General features: G+C 38.2%; 2 protein-coding genes across 12 annotated transcripts in view; both read left to right on the plus strand.

The window, feature by feature from the left end:
• The first annotated feature begins 3,794 nt into the window (after window positions 1-3,794).
• Window positions 3,795-8,206, plus strand: ccn2b (cellular communication network factor 2b). Its single transcript, XM_056742085.1, has 5 exons — window positions 3,795-4,282; window positions 4,959-5,175; window positions 5,322-5,585; window positions 5,747-5,958; window positions 6,705-8,206. Exons 1-5 carry the CDS (start codon window positions 4,226-4,228, stop codon window positions 7,008-7,010), a joined length of 1,056 nt encoding a protein of 351 aa, XP_056598063.1. The 5' UTR covers window positions 3,795-4,225; the 3' UTR covers window positions 7,011-8,206.
• Window positions 8,207-9,221: 1,015 nt separating this feature from the next.
• Window positions 9,222-19,236, plus strand: part of epb41a (erythrocyte membrane protein band 4.1a) — a 49,128-nt gene continuing 39,113 nt past the window's right edge. For 10 of the 11 annotated variants that reach the window (XM_056742073.1, XM_056742076.1, XM_056742079.1 and 7 more), the window contains exon 1: window positions 16,719-16,882. The gene's annotated coding sequence lies outside the window, so the exon portion shown is untranslated. Of the gene's footprint in view, window positions 9,312-16,718; window positions 16,883-19,236 lie in introns of those variants that run through there. The other variant, XM_056742084.1, reaches the window with a different exon arrangement.

Raw genomic sequence — 19,236 nt, forward strand, 5'->3', positions numbered from 1 at the left:
GGATAAGTACAGTACACCAGCAATACGAGTCAAGGTTGGTTAGCAAGGTCTAGTAAGCCTCTGCTGGCAGACAAGAGAACTACACCATTATTTGGCTGTAAAGTATTTTTCTATGGCCATTGTTGCAAGTAACATATAAATTGCACATATTTCATTTTATTATTGCCTTTTTTTATTCTGATTAATTTTAAAAGGGTTATTTATTATGGGTTTTCCTTGATTTCTGCCTTTGACGTCAAATTTCAGAATAGTGGCTAGTGATGGTACAGGGGTACGCTGAGCGTCCTTGTGTCAGAATGATCATCTTTCGTCCCAGTGATGTTAGGTTTAGTGGTAAAGCTTCCATTTCTACTTAATTTTATTAATTGTATTTCTGTATTGTGGCAGGCCATTTTCATATGGCTCAAGAATAATCAGGTTGACATGACTTTCAATTAGGCTCTTAATGTGGGTAATTATTGAATAACACAAATAAGAATTCACATATAAACACAAAGCTTCTTAAAACCTCATTGTGTCACATAGTGACACAGATTCAGTGAAAACATGGGCTGTGCTGATTAATTGGTGTCATGTGGGAAAGTACCAAAGCCTGCCAATGAAGTTCATGTCGTGAAAACATGCCACTCTTTTCCTTCAAACAGTTGAGACCAGCAGATGGCAAACGACATTAAACCTGCGTACAACATGTTTGACCATGAAACTTTTGTGGATTTTGTTTTTTCGACCATCAACTGTTTGTTTTTTTAATGTGCACGCAAAGGCAAAAGAAAATATCTACACGCAACAAGGAAAAGATCAGATGCTGATGTTGGGTGGTTTTCATCAGAAAGAACCTCACTGTTTGTGATGTCCAGAGAACCGATGTCTGATCTTTACACATCTTCCGCATCAACAAGCTAATCTAATAATACTTGCCAAAATGTTTCAACAAAAAACAGAACGAGGTTAAGCTTTCATTTTCTTTTGGTTGCTATTGCTTTCGTATTTATTGAATCATTAACCGCATGTGCAAATCAGCAGGAAAGTGCTAAAACATTTTACCCCATGTGGTAAATATTTTTCTTGTTAAGAAAAGGTGTGATTATATGCAATTAGACTCATGGGGCGGTTTCCCGGACTGGGCTTAAGCCTAGTCCCAGACTAACTTAAATGTTAAAGGTGTCTTAATTGAAAACAACTTGCACTGACATATCTCAAAATATTTCACGATTGTTTTGTCTCAAGATGCCCACCACCCAGTTGAAAAAAAACAGCATATCATGTGGTCATGAGATGGTACTAAACTGATCTTGAGCTGGTTACGAACCATCTTAAACCAGCTCAGGACCAGTTTAAACCACAACACATGACCTTGCATCTTAAACCAGCACATGACCAGCACAAACAAGCACAAACCAGCTATCATGCTTCAAACCCACATAACCAGCACATGCTCTTTTTTCAACAGAGCAGTAGTGTTTTTTGTAAAGTATATTTCAACCCTAGTCCTGGCTGTAGCTTATCCCTGTCCGGGAAACTGCCTCTTAATGTTTGATTGATGACCAAACATCCTATATGGCTTACACCGAAGAAAGGACCCAAATACTCAAGAGACCCATATATCATGGAGACTTTGAGGAAGGCTTTTTTTTGCATGGATCATGAGTCAGCAAACACCTAGAACATACTAGAGACCGTATTGCAACCACTCAAAACACTAACAACGACCATAGCACCATCTGTGTTTTTAGCATTGTCACCATTAGAGAAAGGTGGGCATTTGTATCGTCTGTCACCTCTTTTACATTCTTTATCTGTAAGTGAGACCAATCATCGACGGAAGAGGGTGAGATTCCAGCAACATCCGTCAACAGGTGTGATGCTCCATATCAACATAAATCAAACTCCAACAACACAGCATCATAGCAACGTGTTTGCAATGAACATATGAAACAGTAATGTGTCTTTCTAGCACAAACACATACAAGACAGTTTGCTGATCCAATATGAACAACTAACCATCCCTGTCATCGGTCTGTGGAGGAGTTTCATAATCGTTTGGCCCAGAGTAACAAATCTTCACCCAACCGCATCTGGCCAGCACTAAATGTGGCGTCCCATCGCATTTTAATCCAAATCTGCCAGGCGACTGAGCAACGCAGAGAGAGCGCGAGTACAGTTAGGAGGGTGTCCCGCAGCAACAGAGTCATGGCAACTCCACAAGCTCACAGTTTGAGGATATTTACGGCACTCCTTAGTTACGGTTCTGTTTTGAACTTATGTAGATGTTTCATGGTTGAGTGTCGCGTTGCCAAAGCACAATCCCTAACCCGCTGCTCTGGAGCAGAGAACAGAGAACGCGGCGTGTTGCCTGCTGTTACATTCCTGAACCTCAAGTTCCCCAACTCTGAGAAATAAAATCCCCATATAAACAAGAGACCTCATACTACAGCATGATAGGGCCACTATTTACAGCAGATACTTGGACATTATAGCAGGCTGGACGTGCAATTACACAATCCTGCTGCAAAGCAGACAGTGCTGGACGCTCCACAAACAGTCCAAATTGGTCTCCTATTACTTTAATAATAAAGGTACAAGTATGGACAGAACATTTGGTGTGTTACATTAACCCATTGTATACCATTAAACTCACATGAAAAGTATGCATCATATGTCACCCTGGACAACAAAACCAGTCTTAAGTAGCATGGGAACATTTTTAATAATCGGCAAAAATTTAAGATTTTTCTTTTTGAACAGGATTTCTTTTTTCATTAGGATATTAAATAAATATCATGTTCCATGAAGACATTTTTATAAATATCCTACTGTAAATTTATAAAAACTTTATTATTGTGAGTGGATGGCCTGCTACAGAGCCTCACATTACCAACTTCAAAGGCAATGTTCTCAATATTTCGATTTTTTGCACTCTCAGATTCCAGCTTTATAAATAGTCGTTGTTCCGCCAGATATAATCCTGTCCTAACACACCATATATCAACAGAAAGCTTATTTCTTCAGCTTTCATATGATGTACAAAATCTCAATTTTATAAAATTGACCCATAAGACTGGTTTTGTCTCTTCCAGGGTCACATATGTTCCCATTAAAGTTGTGATTTGGTTCTGTCCCACGTCAGAGATCTCAACCTTTTTGACTGCATCAATATATTAAAATCGTACATATAGCTGTCCCGTGTTTTGCATGCAACTCCATTCTTCAAAAATTGGGTTGTTTTAAATGCTGCTCGTGTCAGATGTGGACATCTTCCAGGAAACCCTTCAAAACTGTTGGATACGGTGCTGTACTGTCTAATAAATTTGTTCATTTAACTACCATGTAAAAGTGTGTATCTGCACTTGTTCTCTCCAGCACATTATTATTTTCTACATGGATGTCACACACAATAGGAAATAACAGCGATAAGAGAGGATACGAAAATAAATATCTGCCTTTTCTTTCCTGACACAACTGACATAAAAAAACTTTAGATGACCCAGGACTTCTGCCTGTAGTGTAGTCACAGAGTACATTATATTAAAGACTGTGTTATACCCTATGCCCAGCAGATGTGTCTGACATGACATCACAGTGGTGAGAAATAGATTTTGTAACATTTCAAACATTCTAAAGTTAGAGTTCAAATGTATTAATAATATAACTTTTTTTATTTTGCCCCACCACACATCAGCAGGACCAACAACACTGATCCAACACAACCCAACAGCATGGCTATCAGAAGTTGGTGTTTGTCGTTGCAGTATGAACTATTCTTAACAAAACAATTGATGCAAATCAATAGTGCATGCATGCATTCAATTATGAAATTGGAACAACGAATGCATTCAAAACATGTTCAAACCTCTGTTGTGTTATCCTGGACCAATAGATTTCCTATACACAATATAAACAGAAGTCACACTTTGTGCAAAAAACTGATTTTTCCCCCTTGTGAACTCTCTGGAATCTATGGTATGATTAATTGAAAAAGCTGGTCGACAGCATCTGTAGCGTTTTCAAACATTCTGGAAAACCATCTGGAATTGAAATATTTTCACCCCTCTGGGTCGCGTGGCATGGCTTGACTCTGGTGGGCTACACCCCATTCGTGTAGTACTTAAAGAGGGGCTCTCCGCACAGGACTCCATTACAATCCTGCAGACTTACAGCAATCACAGACACCCAAGAACCAAAACAAACCCGTGGAGTGTGCATCTGTTGGAGACGCTTTGACAAAATGGCTGGAAAAATATTCATCAGATCATTCGTTGTTCTCTGCATGGTTATTCATGAGGTGAGTGAACACAAACTGTAATGATATATTCTCTGTATTTATTATAAGTGATGTACAGTATATTCAGCAACTATTGCTACATGAACTGTCAGCTGTAAGTGCAGAATTTAGATTAATTTGCTAACTAGGTTATTTTAACTAGTAACGGATTTTAACAGATATAGTTTACAGATTTATTGATTAATAAAACATAATTACATAGATATTAATGAAACTTACAATTTGCATGTGTGTGTGTTTGTGCCTCAGTCTGCAGAGAGAGGCAGTTAGTTGGGGGTGTGGTTAACATTTTATCCATTACTCGTGGTTAGGGATTCAATTCCACACAACAATAAGTACAAATAATAATAACAACATTTTCCATAATTACATCTGATTTCTAGTAAGTTTAAGGCACAGTCTGTACTCCTATGTTTATATTAGTTTTTTGATGGGCTGATTTTAAAAGCTGAATATTTACGTGTGGCTGCCCACTTTCAATGACTTTGAACTTTATTTTTTTAGAAGATCTTTGTGTGGTTGAACATCACTGCATTAATGCGTATGTTGTCTCTCCCTTGTGGCCATGAGGAGAATTACGTTGCATTGCACGCATTGTTAAACAATAACAATGAGACGAACCATTGCGAAAAAATGTATAATACTCCTATGAAAATAATAAATGTGTTCTATGCAGGCAATATGTCAAGATTGCTCTCAGCCCTGTAGCTGCCCAGCTGAGACCCCTTTATGCCCTGTAGGCACCAGTCTGGTGCTGGATGGCTGCAGCTGCTGTAAAGTGTGTGCCCGACAGGCAGGGGAGCCATGTTCTCTCCTGGAGCCATGCGACCACCATAAGGATCTGTATTGTGATTACAGCGTGCTCAGTGACACTGAGACAGGCATCTGCATGGGTGAGTTCATCAGTCTTCTGTTGCTTTAAAAAAAAAATGCAGTACAAGAGAAAGAAATTTTGTCCACAAGAGGGAGCCTCTCACCCAAACCCACCCCATGCTAGTTGCCATATTCTCATATGCACCGATGGTTACATATATTGCAGCTCAAGAAGGTCAGACGTGCGACTTGGGTGGTGTAATCTACCGCAGCGGTGAGACTTTCCAGCCGAACTGCAAGCATCAATGTGTGTGCATAAATGGAGAGATTGGCTGCGTACCAACCTGTGCCAACAACATACAGCTGCCCTCTCCTGACTGCCCGTACCCGCGACGTATCCAGATCCCTGGCAAGTGTTGCGAGGAATGGGTGTGTGACCAGATCCCACAAGCAGACTCCTTCCAGTCAGAAATGACTGGTTGGTCAATTGGCAAGTCAACTTTTTTAAAAAGCTTGTGCCGTGGTTTCATAGTATAACCTATCATATGGCCTAGATGTGGTTTGTGTTGGCCCTGTAAGCATTTGAAGACCAATTCATGTAACTATATATCATCATTGAGACACGAATTTAATGTTTTCTTCCTCTCTTAGCATATAGAGAGCTGTCGACTCAAGGAGTCCAGCATGAGAGCGCAAGGGACAACTGCATCATTCAGACCACTGAATGGAGTGAATGCTCCTCCACATGTGGAATGGGCATGTCCTCTCGCGTGACCAATGACAACGAGCAGTGCCAGATGGAACGTCAGAGCCGCATCTGTATGATTCGCCCCTGCCAAGCAGAGCTTGAGAAGGAGATCAAGGTAGGATGTGCAGAGCACTAAGAAAGGCCTGAAACACACTTTTCGCATGTGCTTCTAACGGCAAAGTTCTCTTTTGGGTAGGACTATGACAGAATCAAAACACAGTTCGTAGTGCAGTACGAGTACATTGCATTTGCAATAGTGTACATTAGCGTAGGCTAATGTCACAAGTTTAAAGAGAATCTTAGAGAATCAGCTGCTACGGATATCCCCTTCTAGAAGGTCTTTTCAGTTGTTCACTGAAGAGATTACTATACTTGTGTACTTTTGTAGAGTGTCCCTGCGTTCCATTTCGAAGGGCTCATCCTTATGCCCTAATCCATTCCAATGGTTTACCCTCCGGAGTGAGAGCTTTGAAGAGTTAAAGGGTGTAGGGGATCAAAAACTGTTTCTTGAAGTGCCCTTCTGTGTCATCATCCCGCGCCTATTAGGGGGCGATTTATCAGTTGTACCCTTGTACCCTGACCATCAGTTGTACCCTTCAAAATCCTTCATTATGAAGTGCTCTTTGAAGTGGCCAGTTTTGATCACTTCAGTTTGGAACGACCCTTCAGTTTGGCGGCCATGACTGTTGTCACTTCGAAGGGCCCTTCAGATGGCGATATATCCCAGTTGTACTCTGAAATTTGTAGAAAGTAGGACCACAAGCCTGCAATGGGTAGAGCATCTTTCTGTCCCAGATGTTCCTTTTGCTCTAAACCTACAAATCTTTCATTAACATTACAAACTCACCTTTTTTTTCACAGAGAGGCAAGAAGTGTGTTCGGACCCCAAGGAGTCAGCGAGGGGTGCATTTCGAGCTATCTGGGTGCCAGAGTGTACGGCAGTACAAGCCGAAGTTCTGCGGGGTGTGTACAGATGGCCGCTGTTGCACGCCTCACACCACCATCACAAGCGATGTGGAGTTCCGCTGTCCTGAGGGAGACACCTTTAGAAGGAAGATGATGTTCATTAAGACCTGCACCTGTCATCATGACTGCCCCCGTGAGAACGATATCTTCCTCGCCTCAAGCTCTCGGAGAATGATTGGGGACTATGATAATGACATGTGAGGCTTTCAGTGTTACACACCCTATTTAGATGCTCACAAACACACATACTGGCCATGTTCGGAATAGCATACTGCCATACTTTTACTTTTTGTGCATTACATAGTAGGTACACTGTCGACAGCATGCCCGTGTGGAATTCCTAGATGATTTGCCCTAATGCCCACAGCACGATGCATATTTTACCGTTTCGATTTTCAAGACTCGCTGAATTAAACATACAACGTGAAGAGGTCATGTGACAACACTGTACTACTGTTTGAAATGTTTCTTGTAGCATAAAATGTGCTGTTTCGGTTAGAAAAAAAGTAGTAGACAGCATACGATATTGACCGCACTGCATTCAGTAGTGATATGGTGGTTTTCCATTCCGTACATAGCGACTGACGATCTACCACATGAGGCAGCTCCCTGTTCTTCCTGCACCCTGAAATTCTCACTACCTGTTAGCATGACAAACTAGAATGTTTGATACGAAGAGGTCCTTTACTATGGCTCCACAATCCTTTTCTTCTCTTCCTTGTGATGCTCTGAAGTCATTTGGCTGTTTGACTGGTCATGCACAGACTATGGCAGACCTAAAGCACTGAAAACATTTGAGACGTTTTGGACATAAAGTTCATATATATGAGGTCACTTCTAATCTATGGGAACAGATTAAAATAACAGTAATGTAATCTTACGATTTATATGTATTTTTCTATATGCTTAATTTGTAAATTATCATCGGGTCATCTTTATTTAGGATTTGATTTAGGATTTATAATGAGGAATCATGTTTTATAATTGCCCTTAATAACTCACTCTGATTTCAGAGGTCACTTTTATGTTAATGTTTATCTAATTCAACTCAATCTTTCAAGCTTAAAATGAGTCCCGAAGTTTTTTGGGAAGAAATGATTCACTACAAATGAGGCACAGATAATGAGATACTGTCAATTATATTGTTTACTGTTTATTTAATTAAAAAAACGAATGGAAAGGAATTCCACAATGACAAATACACCTTGTGTAAATACTGTAAGACCGTGTACAGTTTGTACTAATTTATGTAACTGTTGTTTAACTCTTAAATGTAGTTTTGTATTTGTACTGTACTGCTCTGTGGTCATTGTAACGCCCTGCCAATGATACCGGTGAGTTGTTTTCTGATGCACTTTTGTTTGTTTTTCCAATAAAGAAATTATATTTTTTATATATATTCTGTAGATCATTGATTTTTTAAGTCATAAAAAAAAACTTGTTTTTAAACTTAGATCTTGTATGTACCATAACACCTAGCAGCATGTTTGTAGTAATTAAAACATAAATTGTTGATGTTCTTATGAGAAATCTTCTTCTGTATGATCCTACAATCCTTTGCTGGTATTTGTATCTTACATAAATTGTTATTAGAAAAGGTTCAAGCTTAAAATATTTTTTGCTTATTTTAAATCAATACTTTTATTTTACACAAATTAAAAGTCCCAATTTATGGTAATAACAGAGAATATTGAGCTTGTTAATCGACGTCATGTTAAATGTTGGGAGCTTGTCTGCTAGTGTGTCAATGCAGTTTTGTTTTTCCCTTTAATGTTTTAATAAAACATTGCAATATGAAAATGACGGGAAATAAAATGTCATGTATATAAGGCAGACGCTGCTGCATTTATTTTTTTCATTTATGTTGTCTACAGGCAGGCAGACAGTTTAAGCTCGTGGGTGTTTTGATATATATGCAGATGGAGACTTTCTTTAAAAGGTTCAGACCCACTTTTAAACCCGTGTTTAAATAAAGTTACACATTTTGAACACTGTAACCAACCTTCTAGGATTAAAGCATACACACCAGATTTAATCCACACCACCCACGTCTCCAGGAGAGGAATCGTGAATTTAACTCAGTGCGCGTGACGCGACGTTTCTCTACGTACGCAGTGGAGCGCAGTGTGGACCAAAAGCCACTATTTTATAGAGAGACTGCACAGAGGACAGCGCCTTTCCGTCGCCTGAGGTAAAACACGGCCACTGTTATTAAAAGGGTTGAAAGTATGCCAAGGATCAATGTAATTCTCACGAGTGTCGTTATTTTGGTTAAGTAATGGCGCGGCGCCGGCGACTGAGGTAAGTTTGATTGACAGATAATGTTGCTATAGTTACAAGCAGTGCACGATGCGTCAGCAGCATCCGCGCGTGCTTAAAACAAATCGACCAAACGACGAAACATCGATAGAGATGACCTGATATTATTTTTCCTACATTATTCTTTCAATGTTTCTCTAATTTTGACTAGTTTAAATTTTGTGCAAAGATTTGTGCGAGGCCGTGAGTACTGCTTATTTATGGCACAGTTCCAGCCAGGGCATGTATGCATTAATATTGTGGAGTTTATAGCCCTCCAGCGTTAAAAATTAGAAATCTACATTGAAACTCTTCCTCTATAGATGACTGATTTTCGCTTGAATGAAAATAAATGATCTTGAGAGAACAGTTAAACACAGTAATGTTTTTTATATTTTAAACTGAGATTTACTGCTGGTTTTGGCATCAATACATGGGTTGACTTGACTTACAGTGTTCCTATGGGTGCAAATGTTGGTTTAACTTAGGGATAGTTGTCAGCAGGATCTCCTCTGTATGGGTCCAGTGGTCGGTGGGATCTCCTGTGCAAGTGTTTAGTGGTCATAAGAATTCCCTGTGAATGCCAAAAGTGGTTATCTTGTCCATGGAAAGTGGTTCTCCTGTCCATGGATGTTAGTGGTCAGGGATCACCTGGGCATGGAGATAATCCATCCCTGATGTTCTGGTCAGGAGGTTGGTACTTGCGGGTGAGGGTGACACTCATGGTGAGGGTTACCATGGTTGTTTCAGATAAAAACCCAAAGCAAAGGTACATTGAGTCATTGGGTAATCAAATATATATTCTTCATGCAGAGAAACGTAATAAAAACAAACTTACTAAGGCACCAAACTTCACTGTATTTTACCAATCCATGTGGTCAAAACCCAGAAAAACAAGCTTATAGAGTGGACAATATATAACAGTCACATATTGTATACATGTACTATACATAACACAACGAATTGAAATTGTGAGTGGCACGCCTTAATGGTTTGCTCTCAGTTTTGTTTATGTGCGCATGTCTGACAGTGCAATAGTAAAAGTCCTGTTAGATTTAATTTACGCATAAACAAATAAAGCCTGCAAACTAATGAATTGTGAAGTTGTTACACTTACTGAATACATTCCTGGCTAGATAGTTGGAGGAAGGGTTTCCCTCTGGCTATATGGGGGGATTCCTTCTAAGCTAAACATTCTTCGTCTTACCTGCTATACCTTATTTGGTCATTCTGTGAATCCCTGGACATATGAAACCATCCAGATGTCTTTTGGTACCTGTATAAAGACTTGTAATTTCTAAAATAATGAGTTCAAAAGCTGGATGCCTCTGTGTCTAGTTCTTGTGCTTCCAGATCTGCAGAAGAATTCTCTCACAACATCCAACCTATTTCTGATTTGATTTTAAGGGTAATCCAAAACACAGAAAGAAACTTAGTGTTCGAAAGGAACCTGAAGTTTAACAAGTCCCAAACGGAGGAAATAGTAAAATAATGCATAAAAGGCCGCTTTCGAATCGTGCATTTGATGTTGAAACGGGAACTGGTGACATGAGATTTCCCGTGGCATTTTTAATTAGTAAACGTACTATCGATGGTGACGTCACTGCACGTGAGAAACTTGGCAAGTCTCAAATTTCCATGTAAACGCGGTTTTCTGCGTTGCCTGTTTATTGATACTTAAACACCTGAAAACAGGTTTCTTTGATAAGCTGATTTTTGATGAAATCAGTTTATTTTATGCATGTAAACACACTCACTGTCGGATGAAAAGAGAGCGCGAGAACGTGTAGCTGGTATTGAAACATGCTTATTGGAAGGTTTCAGATTTTTCAGTCTCGATAGGATGGAATCAGCAGTGATTTTGTTGTTCTAATAATTGCCCACCAACACTTCTTTGTGTAGGACTGTATTATGTGACAAATTGCAATAAATTATGCAAGAATGCTCTCAATATTGATTATAACTTACTCAGTTTATAAAGATGCAAATAAGTCCCTGCCTCTATTCAATCGCACTAGCTCAAACCATTGATATGTACGTAGATGGCACCGTCTGTAGTTCCAGACACTGCTAATGCCAGTTTCTTAATGCACACAAAAGTTTTCAGCACTGAGTCTATGTGTCATCCTCATTTGGCTTGACCTGACCTGCTGATCCACACGGTCAGAACAGAAGTGTTGATGAGATTGGTTACCAATTTCAAACCACAAGTTTTATTGAGAAAATACTCAGCCCTTGTTTAAAATTATGAATTCGCACATGGTTAATCTTAAAGCATATTAAAGACACAACATAGACATATGAACAACATTAAAAACTTGATTTTCACCACTAGGGGAATTTAAAAGTGTTATATAAATCTTGAGTCCACAGAATGTGTTTGTGAAGTTTTTAGAAGGAAAACACCCTCTTTTTAAATGCAAATGCACTGCTAGTCTCTTCCCCCTTTCCAGCAAAAAGTGCAGGGCCTCTGTGTGCTTCCAGTTGACAAAACCATAAGTTTTACATAGTGAATGAGAAACAAACTTGCATGTTTTTAACACATTGTTATATGTTATTGTAACACATCTCAATAAAATCGAAGGAAGGAGGCGGGAACCGGCAAACATTTAACCATTTAATAAAGTAATATAACAGCCGGCGGCCCCTCACGGACGACCGCCGGCGAACAAAACATAATATAAATATAATATAAATACAAACATAACACAAGTTCGGGCCCGGTCCTCTCTCTTCGACGGTCCGGTCGCTCGTTCATTTTATATGCTCCCATCTCCTACGTGATTCGAGGCCGGTGTGCGCACAGCTGGCGCTAATTCACAATTACTCACCGGACTCGAACCACGGTCTCGCCCCGCCTACTCTACTACAGTTATAACCTAATGTTTTTAAACAGAAAGGAAAACCCTGCCTTTACTTTTATTTTGATCATAAGCTGTTTGTAAAAAGAGAATCTTACACATGGCGTTGAGTTGCAAGTAAACATTTATTCCATACTTGGATATATATTGTATATTGCCATTCATCCCAGAAACAACGAGATATGAATTTGGGTGAGTTGCTCAGGTCAACCCCAAACTTTTGATTTTGTCATAATTTACTCACCCTCTTGTCTTTTCAAACTGATGTTAGTAACCGAACAACAGCTCTTTCCAATCACTTCTATTGTATGGAGACAAAACTAATTCAAGTAAAAAGGTACCACTGTGATTCAATAAAAATTCTTTAAAATAGTTATCAATGATGTTCTGCAGAAGAAAGAACGTGTTGTACCTGTACAGACTGATTATTTTAAAACAGCACACAAATATATATACTTTATACTGGTTTAATAAAAGTTTAAGAAAGTTATACTATATTTATATTCTTAAATGGAGAGATTATGTCATTTCATCACTCTTGGATTGTTTCAAATGACCTTCTGTAGAACAAAAGATCATGTTAAACAAAATCCTATGATTAACATTCGTTCAGGTCTGAAGCAATGTGAGGGTGAGAAAACACAACTGCATTTTCAGTTTTGAATGAATTTGGAGCTCTTCTACAAACATATCTATCAGTACCATATGCTGGCGTGGCTGGCTTTCACCTTTTAAACATGCCATATTCTTGAGGATCACACCATTTTTCTTTTATCTTCTGCAAATAGAGTTAGGGAGACCTAAAGTGGTCTTAGAGATGAACACAATCAGAGTATGAAGCACAATGCACCTGTCTGTAGTTTAATGGGAGTTATAGTTCATTCTGGGCTACATTAAATATTGAACGTTACCAGTGTGAAAGTGAAGAGCAGGAGAAAGTATTTATAGAGCTGGTTCATTCTGCTTGTCTTCCTATCTGCCCTTCCATTTTTCTCAGTATGCTCAGGCAAAGACAATTGCCTTTTGTGTTCAGATAGTTGACTGGACTCAGAGAGTCCACGACAGAAACAGATAAATCCTCTACTTACCTTGCTATTATACTTGCTATACTTTAAGTATATACTTTTACCTGATTTACCTGATACCTATATCTGATTAAAGAGATTCCCATACTAACTTTTCAGATGTTCATAACAGTTAATTTACAGACCTCTCTAATAAACTAATCTCCTTTGCATAGGGCTTTGAAAATTAAAATTTCATGATAATTCACTCACCCACCTGTAATATAAGCCGTCCGTGAGTTTATTTCTTCTGTCGAAAACAAATTGAGGCTTATGAGGTAAGCTTTCCAGGGTTCTTTTTCATATAATGGACTTGATCGGGCTGTTGGTTAAGGTCAAAGTGTAAATTTCATCGCAGCATCAAAATGCTCTACACGATTCCAGTCGATGAATAAGCGTTTTGAGTTACATCGACCAATGATACATTTGTTAGATTGCACATAGGCTAAGATTTATTTCGTTTTTAATATTTTGAACATTTGTAATTGTATTAAACAAAATGTAAATTAATATATAGTCACCTCAGGCATCACCTCTTCAAGCACCACTAGTGTTACGCGTACCACAGTTTGAGAACCACTCTTTCAGACTTCACGATTTCAAAGGAATAGTCCAAAAATGTTCGATAAACTTTCCGATTAGTTTTCTTATGAAGGGCCGTGTTCTTTTCCTTTCCCTTTTGTTGTTTTCTATCTTTCCTTTTGTTGCTTTCAAAGTATGGGTTATCACAGACAGTTGTGAATTTTGAACACCTGCTTCAAGCTTATATGACACAGGACGATACATTTCATTTAACAACACAAACATAAAACAGTTCAATTCACTTGTAATGACATTTTAAAGCTGTTACTTCAGAATTGTACTTTGACACATATTTATTGAAAGTCTAATCTTTTCTCCCTTTCTTTTTTCTCTCTCTCATCCTGGACTGGAACACGCTTCATTGACTGCTGATATCTTTGGATACGGCCTGGTGTGATTTGTGGTGAGCATGACACATTACTTTCATTTCCTGCAGAAATATGGAAAACCCATCTGCTTCTTTAAACATCACATCAAACTGTAATTAACATTTGAATTAACCCTAAGGAAGTTCTTACATAAAAACATACAAAACAACCATATGGCATATTTAAACTAATGGGGGGCAAACAGCACAGTTTTACAAATATCCACTGAGTGTGTTTGCATGGTTTGCAAAATGTAAAATCTTCTTAATAAAACCTGAGACTGCAATTCGAGGTACAATTTACAACATTAACCTGTTCAAGTTTGAGATGTTACACAACCTTGCACACGTTTGGTTTACATGTTGTTTGGTGGGGGTGCTTCGAAATAGGTTTGTGTTTTCAGAAAGAACGTATTTAGCTCAGAGTTAAAAATAGTTTGTACAAAGGCATTTTATTTAGCCTTAGTAGAGTTTAGTGAATAATTAATCTAAAAATAAAAATGCCGATTTCTTTTTTCATGTCGTTCCAAACCCGAATGATTTTTTTCAATAAAGCGCATTGTTTGCATGTCTGTTTAGCAATCAAATGATGTGACTTCAAATGGTCGTTAACTGACAATTCACTTAGATGGTTTATGAATGTTTGGCATATTTTAAGCATATTTTCAATACTTTTCATATTTTAATATTTAACCTTGACTTAGATATTTTATAATTTGACTTTTTCTCACTTCTGTGTGTCTCATGTTATATTTTAATGTAAATAATTTAAAAAATCTATATATGCCAGGATTTCTTAGGGATTTGGCATGTTCAACATTTAAGATTTTATTTACTTCATCTTGTGACCTACAGATTACAAAAAATGACTTTCAAATCTTGGCCCTTGTGTAGTTTTACTGACTATCAGCAGATAGCAGCAAAGGGTCAGCTGGGTATATATTGGAACAGGTGCTCACTGGCTTTTAGCTCCGGATTATCAACTTACAAACAACACAGATAGACTTAAAAACATCATCCCAGGCGGAACACAGTGAACAACAGGAATAGAGCATGTCCAGACTGTTTTACATCAGTCATTTTTTCACTTTTTATTTTTTATATTGCACTTGTTAAATAAACAAAAAAGTATAAAATTAATTTGTATACAGTTACACTGTATTCTGTTATTTCAGTTATTTCTCTGAACAATAAAGCGATCATAATGCGTAAAATAGTGGTAATGATTATTTTTTTTGCATGTGCTTTATAGTTGTAATTTATTCCCTGCATTTATCTTTGTTTTCCCATTCTCATCATTATATTCCTTTAAGTTGATTAAGTTAGCAGCATATTATATAATGCTTAAAGTCGGCAAGTCATTCACGTTCAAACATGAAATCTGGATAAATGTATTGATTTTTAAGTTTTCTTCGTTTCTTAAGAGCTGCACTAATGATTCTCAAAGCTTCTGCCACATAATGGCTGGACCACGTCTAACATCATTCATTCTCTGTGAGGATGTCTCCAAATGTCAGGTTAAAAGTATTTGACTAATGATGTGGTTTTTGACGGGGTAATTAGGGGTTTTGCCCAGCTGGTGCCCACTACCACAGATGTTCAAGATAACCGTCTGGGGGTGGGGTTGAAAGCCAGACGGTTCTGGAAAGACGGGTGTGGTGGGTGGGTGGATAGATGTTTGTGTGAGTGCCTTCCCTCTGTGACGTCTTTCTCTGGGGACTTTAACTGTCTGACTGTCATTTTTTACCAGATGTATGGCAAGACTCCTACATTAGTAGAGGAAAGGACCAATGCTTACGATGTAAGAAACTACAAAATAGAGAGAGAGAGAGAGATAACTGTAATTAACCATTTAACTACTGTGACATTATAATAGTCTTTGATGAATGATCTGAAGTTCTGTTTTTAATCTTAAAGACTTATAAAAGACAGCGATTTATTACCTCACTCAAGGTTGTCTTAATAGGTTTAAACCGAAGCATCGACCTTTTTTCCCACATTTTTATTTTTGATATTCATGACATAAGAATTAATATTTGTATTTCTTTGATTAATGCTAGAGATCTGGTTTACATTAATGTGTTCTTTGTGCTTTTGGGGATTTTTTCTCACATAAATAAATGAAACACAATATAAATCACCAAATATAAGTGCACATTTCACTTTTTGTAAGTGCTACGAGGTTAGTGCTGCCATCCATTATTTAGTAGTAGTGATGGACTGTGGTGTATGTTAAGACCAGAGGGATGACACCCAACCCTCAGGTCATAATTACTGTGAGGCTGAGATTGACCACAAGCCTATAATGGTAATGCTAAATTCCTTAACCTTGTCTTTACTTATTTTTTTTCTTTTTGTTCGTATTATTTTAATACTTGTAATAATTGTTTGTTTATCAAATATCAACTCTATGAGATGACAAAGCACATACAATTATTATGAAACAAATTAGCAGCAGAGGTGAATTATTTATTTATAGTGTTATAAATTTAATTGGGTGATACTTCATCTTCATACTTAAATACATTTTTCAAATCAACCTATTCTGAAAGAAAGTAACGTCGGGCATCAAACAGTGACCAGAACAGAACACAGCCTCGTTTCTGAATCTCCTTGGTTACGATGCTGCTGCTGCTGCCTTAGCGCCTGGGACTGAAGCTCGTTTATCTCGCACCTGATTGGTTCATTTCTCCCTCTGATCGTTTCCTATTGGTCGGTTTTGGAAATACGCTCGCCTCATTGCATACGTAGCCTCCCCCCTTTTTTACTAGAATCTAAACACCGTTTTCAAAAAGGTTGGATAAATTGTTCATGGATTTGCCCGTGTGATATCTACTGGGAAGTGGTTTCAGGATATTTTATAGTGGATTGTTTCTTCAAATTGATGAAATAAAGTGAAAGGTAAGATGGAAATCTTGCTGCTGGATTATGTATTGTGTGATGCTCGCGAGGACGGGAATCTGTTGACATTTTTTTCACATTCGGCGCCATTTTCAGACATTCCATTCGTGTGCACCTGCTAGTCTGTTATGACTCCCGAGCTCAAATCATTTTGATGGACAGCTGTCAAAACATTCCCGAGGCATTACAGTATCAGTCGTTTTATAACTGCAGAGATTTATTCTTTTGTTTGGGTGCAGTGCTGAGGGCTAACGTTAGTTCCTGTGCATTGCATACATCGGATTGTTTAAATGCAAGATTCAGGCGAATGTTTACATTTTCGATTGAATTCTGGCATTTAAATGAGGTAAAACAGTAATTTATAGTTGATGTTAATGTTCGATCACTACACCGCATCTTAATATGTGATGATGTGTCGTGCGAAAACCGTCCCGAGACGGTGTAACGTATCAGAATAAAACGTGCTCACTTCACATAGAGGCATAAAGGGTTCTGTATGGATGTTTAAAATGATTTGTGGAAATGTGCGTAAATAAGGTTTGAACATCTTTGTTGATAGCTTTAAACTTCTTTCTTTCTTTCTTTCTTTCTTTCTTTCTCTCTCTCTTTCATTTTTTCTTTCTTTCTTTTCTTTTCTTTCTCTTCTTTCTTTCTTTCTCTCTTTCATTTTTTCTTTCATTCCTTCCTTCCTTTCTTTCTTTCTTTCTTTCTTTCTTTTCTTTCCTTTCCTTTCTTTCTCTCTCTCTCTCTCTCTCTCTCTCATTTTTTCTTTCTTTCTTTCTTTCTTTTCTTCTTTCTCTCTCTCTCTCTCTCTCACCCTTTCTTTCTTTCTACTGTTTTTAAAGCCAGAAGCAAAGTTTTGGTAGTTTATTGTTTCTGATTTAGCGTAGCCTTAACACATGAAAAGTGTTCTGCAATTTATGAAGTGCAGTAAGCCTTTACATGTTGTTGTTTAAAAAACAGAGGAGTTTAATGAAAAGCAAATTTTGCTCTGTGATTGAACAATGTTCTCCCTGCTGAACACTCACACCAGCTACCGATCAGCATTTTTGATCAGATTGTTTTTTACCACCTTCAGGGTTCATCAAATCTGTAGCTGTAAAGAATCAGACATTTGTTTTCATAAGCGTGTCACACCTTACGTGTTAATGTTTCCTTAAAAGCTTGTGGGACACCATGTCTTATACTCTATACTGCAATGTATTATTGTTCTCTAATCTCTATTGCTCTTTGTTTTGTACACTTACTTTCCTTGATTATTCACTCTTACATTTTTCAATTTATGTTTTGGCTATTTAAACAGTATTAACCCTCTGAGCGTTACTTGTACCGCATCATTTGTGTTACAGATACTGTTATCTTTAAGATCATTGTTTGAGTGTGTTGAACTGTGCACATTTCTAAATTGCAACACTTTCGGTGACTCATGTCTTCTGAATGTTTACTTCTGTTCCTGCTGGACTGGAGCGCTCCCTGCAATCTTGTGTCCAAGGAGATCAGGTGCTAGACACGATATGGCCATTGATCGGTTTGATTGTTCTGAGTTCATCCTCCTGAGCCCCAGTATGTGTGTCAGTGTGTTAAGTGCCTCTGTACTGCACCTGCCCCTGGGATGGTCCCAGGAGGAACCCCTCATTCATTTGATGAAAATTGATCTATCCGTCCGTAATTAGCTGGAATTGTGTATCTTGGTCTCAAAATTGTCTGCTGAATCTTTAAGTGTAGTATATGTGACAGTTTGTTGAGTTTACCAAAGAAGATGTTGTAGAGTCACGAATTAAGACATCAATTTTGACCCAAACTTTTTTTTTATATAAGAGGAAATCGTATTCAAGCGAACATCCTATAAGTGTCAGAACTGAAAACGCCCTTGTTACTGAGATTACATCTGTCCCAGCGAACACCAGGTCCTGGAATCTATGTAGATTGGTTTGCTGACTTGTTTGGTGTGAGTGGAGCGTGGCCGCCTGCGCGTCCTCCTCTTCCGTGTTCGCATGCACTCTCTTCCGTTGAGCTCCATGTGTGTGGAGCCTCTCGTCCGCGAGTTTAGTTAGTTGCGTGTAGTGTATTTAACTGTCACTTGCGTTCAAAATCAAAGAAGCGTTCATAATACAACAACACATTGTGGAGAAAGGGCAAACAGCATATCTCTATCATGGAGATGTGCTTTATCGTGATTTTGTCCGATGATGTTGCGTTTATAGATCAGGATTTTAGCACCAGTTAAAGTGACGGCTGGTGGCATTCAGTTGTAAAATACTGTATAATGTGACAAGATCAGACTGTAGAAGAAAAACAGATATCAAGTGCAAACACTAACACGACGCAAACACAACGTGATGACATCACACATA

Source organism: Triplophysa dalaica, chromosome 25 (assembly GCF_015846415.1).
Source record: "Triplophysa dalaica isolate WHDGS20190420 chromosome 25, ASM1584641v1, whole genome shotgun sequence".
Lineage (NCBI taxonomy): Eukaryota > Metazoa > Chordata > Actinopteri > Cypriniformes > Nemacheilidae > Triplophysa > Triplophysa dalaica.